Source organism: Furipterus horrens, unplaced genomic scaffold (assembly GCF_987537825.1).
Source record: "Furipterus horrens unplaced genomic scaffold, mFurHor1.1.pri manual_scaffold_4, whole genome shotgun sequence".
In the NCBI taxonomy this organism is placed as follows: domain Eukaryota; kingdom Metazoa; phylum Chordata; class Mammalia; order Chiroptera; family Furipteridae; genus Furipterus; species Furipterus horrens.
Window position 1 is genome coordinate 87,523,715 of NW_028327174.1, and position 13,237 is coordinate 87,536,951.

General features: G+C 38.8%; 1 protein-coding gene across 5 annotated transcripts in view; it reads right to left on the reverse strand.

Annotated features, from left to right (window-relative positions):
• FRY (FRY microtubule binding protein) overlaps positions 1-13,237 on the reverse strand; it is a 619,856-nt gene that overhangs the window by 307,711 nt on the left and 298,908 nt on the right. For all 5 annotated transcript variants that reach the window (XM_090273729.1, XM_090273727.1, XM_090273726.1 and 2 more), the window contains one exon: positions 10,120-10,173. In XM_090273729.1, the coding sequence (XP_090129855.1) occupies positions 10,120-10,173 (54 nt within the window). The remainder of the gene's footprint in view (positions 1-10,119; positions 10,174-13,237) is intronic.

Sequence of the window (13,237 nt, forward strand, 5' to 3'; positions counted from 1 at the left end):
CAAGACACATCATAATGAAAATGGCAACATTCAAAGACAAAGAGAGAATCCTAAAAGCAGCAAGAAAGAAACAACTAATAACATACAAGGGAGCTCCAATAAGGCTACCATAAGATTTTTCAGTAGAAACACTACAAGCCTGAAGAAAATGGCAAAAAATATTTCAAGCAATGAAAAACAAAGGCCTTCAACCAAGAATACTCTACCCAGCAAGGCTCTCATTCAAAATGGAAGGTGAAATAAGGAGTTTCCAAGACAAAAGAAGGCTAAAAGAATACATGTCCTCCAAACCAGCATTGCAAGAGATGCTAAAGGGTATGCTTTAAGAAGATGAAGAAACAGAGAGACAGAGAGGAACACAAGTACAAAGGGGGAAAATGACAATGAATAAGAAACTATAGGTAATAACCTTAAATGTAAATGGATTAAATGCACCAATCAAAAGACATAGGGTAGCTGAATGGATTAGAAAGCACGACCCACATATATGCCGTTTATAAGAGACCCACCTCAGAACTAAAGATATACACAGACTGAAAGTGAAGGGATGGAAAAAAGTATTTCAAGCAAATGGACATGAAAAAAAAGCTGGGGCAGCAATACTTATATCAGACAAAACAGTTTTCACAGCAAAGGCCATAAAAAGAGACAAAGAAGGACATTTCCTAATACTTAAGGGAAAAATTCACCAAGAAGATATAACCCTGGTAAACATATATGCACCCAACTTAGGAGCACCCAAATATGTAAGGAAAATTTTGAAAGACTTCAGGAAGGATATAGACAGCAACACACTCATAGTAGGGGACTTTAACACCCCATTGTCAACAATGGACAGATCTTCGAAGAAAAGAAACACCAAAGATATTGAGGCATGGAACAATACTCTACATCAAATGGACTTAGTCACTATATATAGAACTTTTCACCCCAAAGAAGCAAAATATACTTTCTTTTCAAGTGCACATGGAACGTTTTCAAAGACAAACCACATGGTAGGACACAAAACAAGTCTCAACAAATTCAAGAAAATTGAAATTATGTCAAGCATCTTCTCAGATCACAATGGCTTAAAAGTGGAAATCAACCACAGGGAAATAAGTCAAAAAAATTCAAACTCATGGAGAATAAATAACATGCTATTAAATAATGAATGGGTAAACAATGACATCAAGGAAGAAATCAAAAAGTTTCTGGAAACTAATGATTATGAACACACAACAACCCAAAACCTATGGGATACAGCAAAAACAGTCCTGAGAGGAAAGTTCATGGCAATACAGGCCTACCTAAAAAAGACAGAAGAATCTCTAATAAAAAATTTAACCTTACAGCTACAAGAACTAGAGGAAGAACAACAAACAAAGCCCAGAGCGAATAGAAGGAAGGAAATCATCAAGATCAGAGCAGAATTAAATGACACTAAGACTAAACAAACAATTAAAAGATCAGCAAAAGTAGGAGCTGGTTCTTTGAAAAAGTAAACAAAATTGACAAGTCTTTTACCAGGCTCATCAAGAAAAAAAGAGAGAGGACCCAAATAAATAAAATCAGAAACAAAAGAGGAGAAATCACACCTGATACCACAGAAATACAAAGGATTGTAAGAAATTATTATGAACAACTGTATGGCAAGAAATTGGACCACCTAGATAACATGGACAAATTTCTGGAAACATATAATCTTCCAAAACTGAATCAAGAAGAAGCAGAAAGGTTATGTTACATAAATTAACACGTGTTTTTTGTTTTCAAAGGACATAAGCCTATGATCGCATTACCTGAGTGATTATCTGTACGCATAAGCCTCACTTAATCCTCTCTGCAGCGCTGCCTCCTGAGACTCAACGGTTTGGCTGAACTAAATGGCTGGGTTGGGGAAGAACGGGGTGGTCTGTGGACTTCACTTTAAAACGGGTTTCTCTTTTCTATCCTAATGGCTTGGACAGAAAAGGCCCAGAGGTCTGAGAGGGGGAAAAACCTAAACTATTTACCTCAGCCCAAACTAAGTATAATGGGCAAAAGGGTTTTGGACAGGCGAGATGTGCCTAGCACACCTTCTTACAAAGAAGCCTTTTTTTTTTTTTTTTTTTTCTTTCCCTAATATGGAACATTGAAAAATTAATCCCTGCCTTCTGTCATCTAGTAGTTATGGATTGAATGATGTCTTTTAACCCTTTTCGCCAAATCTGTTGCCCCCAGAACACAACAAGGACACCAGCCTGTTAAACCAAGCACGCCGTTGACCGGAGACAGCCAACTGACCTGGAGTCTGCACGATCCTTCCCCATGTGGGAAGGCCACCCTCCCCTCCACACCCCCACTCTTATTAGGGTTTTCTGGACCCAAGGGTAGGTAGGACGACGACCATGTCCAGCTTGAAGCAGCTAGAGGAGCTTGAGACCTTCGCCCATTGTCCTTTACAAGATTACAAAGGGTCCTAATATTTGAGAGGGGGGGGATAGTTAATTTTTATGAACCAGGGGTATGGACTTGGGGGGGATTGCTGGGGGAGGGGGGTGCTGGGTGGAGGGGAACAGGGGGGAGAAAATTGGAACTGTTGTAACAATATAATCATAAAAAACATTATAAAAAAAAAAAAGAAGCAGAAAGCCTAAATAAACCAATAACAACCAGTAAAATTGAAGCAGTAATAAAAAAGTCTCCCGGCACACAAAAGCCCTGGACTGGATGGCTTCACATGTGAATTTTACAAAACATTTAGGAAAGAACTAACTCCTATCCTCCTCAGACTATTCCAAAAAATCCAAGAAGAGGGAAGACTCCCAAACTCGTTCCATGAAGCCAGTATTACCCTAATTCCAAAATTATGTCAAGACACAACAAAGAAAGAAAGCTACCAGCCAATATCACTGATGGACATAGATGCCTAAATCCTCAACAAAATATTGACAAACCAGATCCAGCAACACATTAGAAAGATTATACATCGCGATCAAGTGGCATTCATCCCAGGGATGCAAGGATGGTTTAATATTCACAAATCAATAAACAAAATACACCACATAAACAAAATGAAAGAGAAAAACCACATGATCATATCAATAGATGCAGAAAAAGTATTTGATAAAGTACAACACCCATTTATGATGAAAACTCAACGAAATGGGAATAGAGGGAGTATACCTTAAGATAATAAAGACCATATATGAGAAACCTGAAGCCAACATCATACTCAAGGGGCAAAACCTGAGAGCATTCCCCCTGAAGTCAGGAACAAGACAAGGATGTCTATTCTTTCCACTCCTATTCAACATAGTCTTGGTAGTTCTAGCCACAGCAATCAGACAAGAAAGAGAAATAAAAGGCATCCAAATTGGAGAAGAAGAAGTAAAACTGTCATTATTTTAGATGACATAATAGTGTACATAGAAAACCCTATAGACTCCACCAAAAAAACTACTTGGCCTAATAAGTGAATTTGGCAAAACAGCAGGGTACAAAGTCAATATTCAAAAATCGAAGGCATTTCTGTACACCAACAATAAAATTTCAGACACAGAAACTAAAAGAAAAATCCCATTTACCATAGCAACAGGAAAAAAAATACCCAGGAATAAACTTAACCAAGGAGGTAAAAGATCTGTACTGTGAAAACTACAAAACACTGAAGAAAGAAATTAAGGAAGATACAAATAAATGGAAGCACATACCATGTTCATGGATGTGAAGAATCAACATCATTAAAATATCCATACTACCCAAAGCAATTTATAGATTCAATGCAATTCCTGTTAAAATATCAATTACATATTTCATAGACCTAGAACAAATACTTCAAAAATTTATATGGAACCAAAAAAGACGCCAAATAGCCAGAACAACATTGAGGAAGAAGAACACAGTAGGAGGAATCACAATACCTGATATCAAAATATACTACAAGGCCATGGTAATCAAAACAGCCTGGTACTGGCAAAAGAACAGACATATAGATCAATGGAACAGACTAGAGAGCCCAGAAATAAACCCAGGTCTGTATGGTCAACTAATATTTAAAAAAGGGGGAAGAAGCAGAAAATGGAGTGAGAAGAGCCTCTTCAACAAATGGTGTTGGGAGAACGGGACAGGGACATGCAAAAATATGAAACTAGACCACCAACTTACACCACACATGAGAATAAATTCAAGATGGATAAAAGACTTAAATGTAAGCCGTGGCACCATAAAAGTTCTAGAGGAAAATATAGGCAGGAAAATTTCAGATATCCCATGTAGCAACATTTTTACTAATATTATATCCTAAGGCAAGGGTAATAAAGGAAAGAATAAACAAATGGGACTACATCAAACTAAAGAGTTTCTGCTCAGCAAAAGAAAACATCAGCAAGATGAAAAGGGAACCAAGTGTATGGGAAACTATATTTGCCAATGATACCTCAGACAAGGGATTGATCTCTAAATTATATAAAGAACGTATATCATTCAACATCAAGAACACAGACAATCCAATTAAAAAATGGGCAAAGGACCTGAACAAACACTTCTCCAAAGAGGACATACAGAGGGTCCATAGACCTATGAAAGAATGCTGAACATCACTAGCCATCAGAGAGATGCAAATAAAAACCACAATGAGATGCCACCTTACAGCAGTCAGAATGGCCATCATCAACAAATCAACAAAGAACTTGTGCTGGTGAGGATGCGGAGAAATGGGACCCCTGGTGCATTGCTGGTGGGAATGCAGACTGGTACAGCTACTATGGAAAACAGTTTGGAATTTCCTCAAAAAACTAAAAATGGAACTGCCTTTTGAACCAGCAATTCCGTTGCTAGGATTATATCTGAAAAATCCTGAAAACCAATTCAAAAGAACCTATGCACCCCTACGTTTACAGAGGCACTATTTACAATAACCAAGTGCTGGAAACAACCTAAGTGCCCATTTATAGATGAGTGGTTCAAAACACTGTGGTACATTTACACAATGGAGTACTATGCAGCAGAAAGAAAGAAGGAACTTCTACCATTTGCAACAACATGGAAGGAACTACAGAGAATTATGCTTAGTGAAATAAGCCAGGCAATGAAAGAAAAGTACCTTATGCTATCACCTATTACAGGACACTAATGAACAACACAAACTAATGAGCAAAATTGAACCAGAGGGCATAAGCCTATGATCTCATTACCTGAGTGACTGTCTGTACGTATAAGCCTCACTTAATCCTGTCTGCATTGCTGCCTCCTGAGACTCAATGGTTTGGCTGAACTAAGTGGCTGGGTTGGTGAAGAAAGGGGTGGTCTGTGGGCTTCACTTTAAAACTGGTTTCTCTTTTCTGTCCTAATGGCTTGGACAGAAAGGGCCCAGAGGTCTGAGAGGAGGGAAACCTAAACTATTTTCCTCAGCCCAAACTAAGTATAATGGGCAAAAGGGTTTTGGACAGGTGAGATGTACCTGGCACACCTTCCTCCAAAGAAGACCTTTTTTTTCCCTAATGTGGGACATTGAAAAATTAATCCCAGCCTTTTGTCATCTAGTGGTTATTGATTGAATGATGCCTTTTAACCCTGTTGCCAAATCTGTTGCCCCCAGAATACAACAAGGATGCCAGCCTGTTAAATCAAGCACGCTGTTGTCCTGGGACAGCCAACTGACCTGGAGTCTGCAAGATCTCTCCCCATGTCGGAAGGCCACCCTTCCCTCCACACCCTCACTCTTATTAGGGATTTCGGGACCCAAGGGTAGGTAGGACGATGACCATGTCCAGCTTGAAGCAGCTAGAGGAGCTCAAGACTTTCGCCCATTGTCCTTTAGAAAATTATAAAGGGTCTTAAGTCTGAGGGGGTGGATTGCTATTTTTTATAGTTTAAAAAATTATCTAATTATTTTTTAAAAAAGAATAATATAGGAAAGGGTGAAGCCAGAGAACTTATGTGTACGACCCATAGGCACGGACCGGGGTAGGGGGGGCGGGATTGTTGGGGGAGGGGTGGTGCTGGGCAGAGGGGAGCAAAGAGAAAAAATTGGAACTATTGTAACAATATAATCAATAAAATACACTTAAAAGAAAAAGTTAATCCTATTTTGACATCTTGTCACTTATGAAACATTAGGGCTTTTTTTCCAGGTCTATTCTATACAGGGTTAGATTGTAATCAGGTTAAATCAAGAGATAACAAACCAATAGTTATTTAAATATTTAAAAAGTGTAAATGTTAAGGAAACATGAGCTTTAACCTCTTTTTCTCTCTTTCTCTATAAATATATATAAAATATATGAGATATATAAATATATAAATATGTGTGACATACATATAAATATCAGAGAAGGAAAACTCTGACTCCAAAAAACCTCCGCTGCCTTGCGGCATACCTCTTCAGGGGAAAGGCTAAGGGAGTAAACCCCGACAGAAAATCCGGAGCCGGAGTCCCTAAGGCGGTTTGACGTTGTAGTCAACACCGGCAACTCCTGCGGCGCACCTGAAGCCAAGCTGTATTGACTCCGTCTTTCCCTTGGACCCTTCAGCTGCGAAGAGAGGGTGGGTCTGCTGCATGGGCAACAGCAGACCCTCCATATCACCCTGCCCAGGCTCTGTAGCTTCAGCTTCACTGGAGAGGACACTCCAGCGACATCGCAAGATGTCGATTCAACACGGGAGGAGACAGATACCATGTCACTCCCGAGTCGAACTGCACAGCCATTCTCGGCAGTGCAGATAGACTCTTAAGAAGCTACACCATCGTCTCTCGAGACGGACGGCTGCCGCCGCCGCCGACGACGACATATAAATATATTTAAGTTAAACTGGAAAATTGGCAAATTCTAGGAAAATTCCACAGTTGAACAAAGAGATACAGAACTGAAAACAGTAATCTCTATTGGGCATTTTTGCAAAAACAGGCTATATAATATCTAGCAGAGACAGGTAATATAAAATTTCCCCAATCTTTCTTATATCTAGATGTGGCTACTTGATTAAGATCTGGCCAACTGGATACAATCAGCAGTGCTGTGTGCAATATCAGGAAATCGCTTTTTGTTATTACTTTTTTTTTCTGTAATTTTTTTCCATTTTTCCCTCCTGTTGCCTGGAATCCACATGGAAAGGCTGAGATCCAGAAGCCCAAGTGGGCCATAAGATGACCTTGGGAACGTAAGTCACACACAGGGAAACAAAAAATATATAGGTACTGATTTTCTTTATATTGCTTGAATGTGAGAAAAATGTCTATCTTGTTAGAGCTGCTATTATTTTTTTATGCCATTTTCAGCCAAACCTAATCTTCGATCCTTCACTTGTTCAAAACTCCACTCTGAATTCTCAGCAACTTAGGTCTTAGAAATATAAGCACATTATAGCATGAAGATCACAGACTTCACAGTGTGAACATAAGGATGCCAGTCCAGGCACCTTCAGGCTTTTATCATAGAAATCTGGGCAACCCCTTTTTGACTCACTGCCATGCAGTGTAATATAGAGATGCTACTGATTATGAGACCTTCTGGGGGTTCTTGGAAGCATTGAGTGATGTCACATGAGATAATATGTGAGAGGTGGCTTGGTAAATTATCAAAGATTACATAATTTTTAAAAAAGTTTGCTTCTATTTCCAGCAGGTAAAAAATAAATCATGGGCTTGTTAAATGCAGGAGGAAACAGAGTCATCCAGGATAAGGCACTGAAAGTGTACAAGCCCAGCTCTCTATAGCTAATCCTTCACGCCAGCAAAATTTCAAAGGAAGAAACTGATAAATATATTCTCTAGAATGGACCCAGCTGGATGCTGTTGAGAGGATATACTTAGCATAGTGCCTATGCTAAGGTAAGTACTGAATAAATGTGACTTCTGCTGTTACTACATCATAGCAATGGCATCTACACCAGGCCAGGTGGCACCACCACCATGTTCTTTTCCCATAGACCTCTGTGTCAATCCAGACTAAAATCCTACTGCTTTTTAACATTTAGTATGAAAATACTGAGAGAGCCTCATACATCTATGGCCTTGTCAATGAAACCACAACTCATAGTTAGTTGGCAAAACACTGGATGGGTATTTTCAAAGGTGGCTTGGTTGACTTTTTGTCATTGAATCGACAGGTAGACCAACTTTAGTCACATTTCTGTATGGCCTGGGACAGTCTTTGTAAGTTGCCTTCTCTCACTGTTCATGTCTAAATTTATGGTTTAATGGTGAGAGGATATGGGTCTTATTCGAAAGTTACCAGCAACCATCTCACTACTGGCTCTCTCCTGAATACACAGAGATGTGTTACAGATCAGTGCTTCCCAAGCCTAAATCTGTGTCTGGTCACCTGGGGACCATTAAGCTGCAGTAGATTTGGGGCAGGATAGCAATTCTGCATTGCAATATTTTGAGCAGCAAGGTCAAAAGTATTACAGCTAATTAAGTGGCAAAGTAGGGATTTAAACCCAGGTCTGTTTAATTGCAAAAGCTGTCTCTTTTCCACAATGATGAAATGCAGAACTAGAGTGCTGAATAATAAATGAGATTGTGTTTAAGTCAAATTATTTAAGATAACTATTATTTGCAAAGTTAAAATTTAGAAATACTGTTCCCCAGAGAATTAAGTAAGAGGTACATTAAGCAGGAGAGAAGTAATAGCATACTTTTTTGAGAAAAGGACAGTGATGATCTAATAGGAGAGAAATAAAGTATACAAAGGAGAGTGAAAAATTATGAAAAATGATAAGTATTTACATTCTTAAAGAGAACAGAGAGAGCCCCAAGTTGCCACATTTCCAAAATAATAACCGCAACCATTTTCCTGGCATCTCTTCACCCAAGCATCTGTCAGGGACAATAATCAAGATGACATGATGAGAGGAGACAGCTCCATGACACAAAGGAGTAGCCCACATTGCATTTCAGTGGCAGTCCAGAAACCAGCCAGCTCTGCCAGGGATCATGCAAACCCAGATCCTTAGTAGCCTGCAGTGATGGCTGTGAGTGTATATAGCTTATAAAATACACGATGGAGGCTTTTGTCTCTATGATCAGTCCTTACATTTTTGGTCAATCCTCGAACAAGTCTGGACTTTAATGGCCAGAGATCCTCTTGATTCCATATTAAAGGCAATTTCAAAGTCCTCCTGAAAGTGTACTCCCTATGTGTTCCCAACTATTTTGGACCAGGCTGTGGTGCTTCCAGTGCTGTGTTGTTTCTGCCCTTGGCACTACGTGAGGATTTTGAGAACATACTGTCCTCTTTGTCATTAACTGACGAAGTTCAGAAATACCACAAACACATCTCCAACTTCCCCAATGTCCATTTATCCTTCATTCTCCAACATAACTACAACTAGAGTCTTCCTGAACTTACTGAAGCAGAATCTTCCAGATTTGGAATTAGTTATCGTTTAGAGTTGGAAGTCCTTTTACTAGCCCTAATCTATTTTCAGAGGACTTTTTTGTATTTACTTTGTCTTGTTTTATTCATGTATCACCTTCTTGATAGCATCTAAATTACTATTCTACGGTGGTTTCTCTCTCACAGGATTGTGAATTCTTGAAGGACTAATACTTGTCCTAGATTTGGTGTCTAGCAATTTGTCAAGCAAACAGTAGGCATTCAAGACAATATAGGATGAAAACATAAATAAAATCTAGCGCAGAGATCTGATCATCACACAGCACAGTGAGTCCTCACTTAACATCATCAATAGGTTCTGTGACTTTAAGCAAAACAACATATAACAAAACCAGTTTTACCACCGGCTAACTGATACAAATGAGTTAACTTCCTATGGTACCTCATTAACATTATAAGGAATAAAACTATATTATTTGGAGACTTGCTGTGTCATTTATTCAGAAGAACCTCTAAGTTTTTAAATGTAAGTTCCTTTTTCTTTTCTCAGCTTGTTTAATTCTGTATGCAAAGATTTAGGAAACAATCAATCGAGGGCCTACTCATTATTCCAACACTCTCCAATTCTTTGCAATTCAAATCAACAGACATTTATAGAACATCTCTTGTAAGCCATAACTGTAAACAAACTATAAAATCGGCTCCTAAGGTCACACCCCGTCCTTTCTGAGGAAGGTCATCAACAGTGAGCATCCAGCCCTTGCCTTTCATACACTTTGAAATAAACAGAACCCAGAAGATAACGTATATAACATACTTGATCAAATTGGGGGTCTTCTCCACGTTGTAGGGATTTCGTCAACGGCTTTTCCTAGAAAGAAAAAAATATGTATGGGAAATATTATTAGAGGCTCTTAAATATTAGAAAAGAAATGCCATTATTGTTATAATTTTCTTATCTATTTCTCCCTTTATGGGATGAAAAGGTGACACTTTTCAGATGAGTAAGAAACTACCTTACTGTTCTAACCTAAACACATAGCATTTGATCTTTACTGTCACAATTCTTCCTATTGACCTCAACATATACTTCTTTTTTGACCAAAACACTAAAAATCTAATGCTCTAAGTCATACTGCATTTTTTCAATGAAAATTAACATCATAAAAACTATGGAATTCACTTGACAAATTTTAGTACCTATCTTGGGACTTGTAATAAAAAGTTGAAAGTGATACACTAGTGCAAGTCCCTAGGTTTAGCAACAAAAGGTCTAATTATTAGACTAGTGTTGAGGGGCAGTCTACCAATCACACATTAACTATGAATAATCAGTGAATTTGGGGCATGTTACTTGACTTGCACTGCATCTAAATCTCTGCAGAAATAATCCGAGTAGTGACATAGTTGTACCAAAATATTCTTTTCCTAATCATTACATCTTTGTTTACATTAGAAAGCCTTACCTGATCTTCTAGCATTTTATAACAATTAACTATTTATATTTACCTGTTTTTGTTATTTTGTTTTTTGGTATGGAAGCTAATACTGACCCAAATCTGGTTTAGCATTAGAAAATGCAAAAGTTATATATCAAAAAAAATAATGTCGTACTTTAGCCAATGTAGATGTCCTATGAAGACTTCATTTGCATTTTGCCCATGACACAGACCCTCTTCCTGCCTCACTTCTCCAACCTTCTCCTTTACCCGAAAAGGTGTTATACAGTAGTCCCTCTCTATATTGTGGTTTACTTATCGTGGTCTCACTGTATCGTGGGATTTTAAAAAATATTATATTTAACTATTTATCACGGATTTTTTGCTATATCACGGGATTTTATGGTACTGTATACATATGAGAGAGGAGAGAGGAGCTCACTAGTATATTCCAAGAAGCATTAGAGATTAGCACACAAAGAGATTTTACTTACGTTCCCAGAAAGTCTTTAAAATAACTTAGATGTATTCTTCATATATTGTCTTGTGTTATTAAACTTTATCTTTCTATTGATCTAAGATGCTTTTTATTTATAAAGCTAATAATTTTGTGGAAATAAACACAACTTCAACTATAAGACAGTGAAGGAGCAAATTTTTCCTAAATAACGTGTCAGTATCTCTTTAAGATGTTAATAATTAGAGTCTTAGAAATACCTCAATACCTGGCTGGTTTGGCTCAGTGGATTGAGCGTCGGCCTGCGAGCTAAGTGTCGCTGGTTCGATCTTCCAGTCAGGGCACATCAGAGAAGGAAAACTCTGACTCCAAAAAACCTCCACTGCCTTGCGGCATACCTCTTCAGGGGAAAGGCTAAGGGAGTAAACCCCGACAGAAAATCCGGAGCCGGAGTCCCTAAGGCGGTTTGACGTTGTAGTCAACACCGGCAACTCCTGCGGCGCACCTGAAGCCAAGCTGTATTGACTCCGTCTTTCCCTTGGACCCTTCAGCTGCGAAGAGAGGGGGGGTCTGCTGCATGGGCAACAGCAGACCCTCCATATCACCCTGCCCAGGCTCTGTAGCTTCAGCTTCACTGGAGAGGACACTCCAGCGACATCGCAAGATGTCGATTCAACACGGGAGGAGACAGATACCGTGTCACTCCCGAGTCGGACTGCACAGCCATTCTCGGCGGTGCAGATAGACTCTTAAGAAGCTACACCATCGTCTCTCGAGACGGACGGCTGCCGATCGATCGGGGATACATATGTTGTTAAAGTTAAATAGGTTTAAGAGTGTAGAATATGTTTAAGAACATAAGCAGTGTTTATAAAAGTGTGGAAAAGGTGAATAAGGGAGTGGGAAAGGTTAATAAGGGACTGGGAATAGTTTATAAGTGTGTGGGAAGGGATTATAAAGCCTTAAATCTATATATAAATACTAAAATAAACGTAAGGTTCCTACTTCGTGGATTTTCACCTGTTGCAGGGACAGGGGGCGGGTCTAGAACGTAATACCCACAATAAGTGAGGGAATACTGTATACCTAAGGTAGAAGCAAGCTCTACCCTCACCTCTAGATTGAAGAATCTGAAGCTGGGTATCTGAAGCTTTACCAAGAGCCATATGGATCAATTGCTCTGTCTCACTTGTAAAACACACAGCTTCAAAATGTGTACTTATCTAAAATAAAAAGAATACTGCATTCTTAAGAACTAATAAACATTTTTCTCCTCAAAGTATACTATCTAGAACATACATTTATTTATATAAAATAAAGAGAATACTGCATTCTTAAAAACTAATAAACATTTTTATCCTCAAAGTATACTATCTAAAACATACTAGTGGGAGAGGGGATAAAAAAATGTAGATGAGAGCAAGGAAGAAAATTAAAGAAGCAACAGATTAAGATTGTTCAAGAACACAGATTCAGCCATTAAATTGCAAAGCATTCTCTGTATAAGTGGAGGCTATGTTATCTGAGGTTCTTTGTAAGACTGGTTAAAATACAAGTATAAAAATTAAGGAAGTGAAAATGGGTGGTGTCAAGTCCTACAAATATCCTTGGAACAAACCCAGTATAAACATTTCTCCTTAGTGGAATGCTGACGAACCCAGTGTTCCTGCCATGGTGGCGGGAGGGTTAAGAGTCTGAAATAGTAAAAGTGGTCAATGACCTTTTAGGAGTACAATCAATACTTGTTCATTATTCAATCTCAGCCCAACTACCACTTCCTTAGGGAAGCCTTTCTCTGTGTCCTCTCCCAACACCATGTCTGGACCCCTGTTCCACGCATACAAATCTCCAAATATTTTTCTTTCACAACACTCACCAGAGTGTAAAGTTACACCACAGTGTGGAAGCATGCTATACAATCACACATTCATGAGAATGAGCTAGGTGCCACCTCCACTAGACTACAAGCTCCAGAAATGCAGAGCCTTCTCTGTTTCTCCCAGCATTTAAAGTTATGGGGCAGAGCACCAAATATTTGT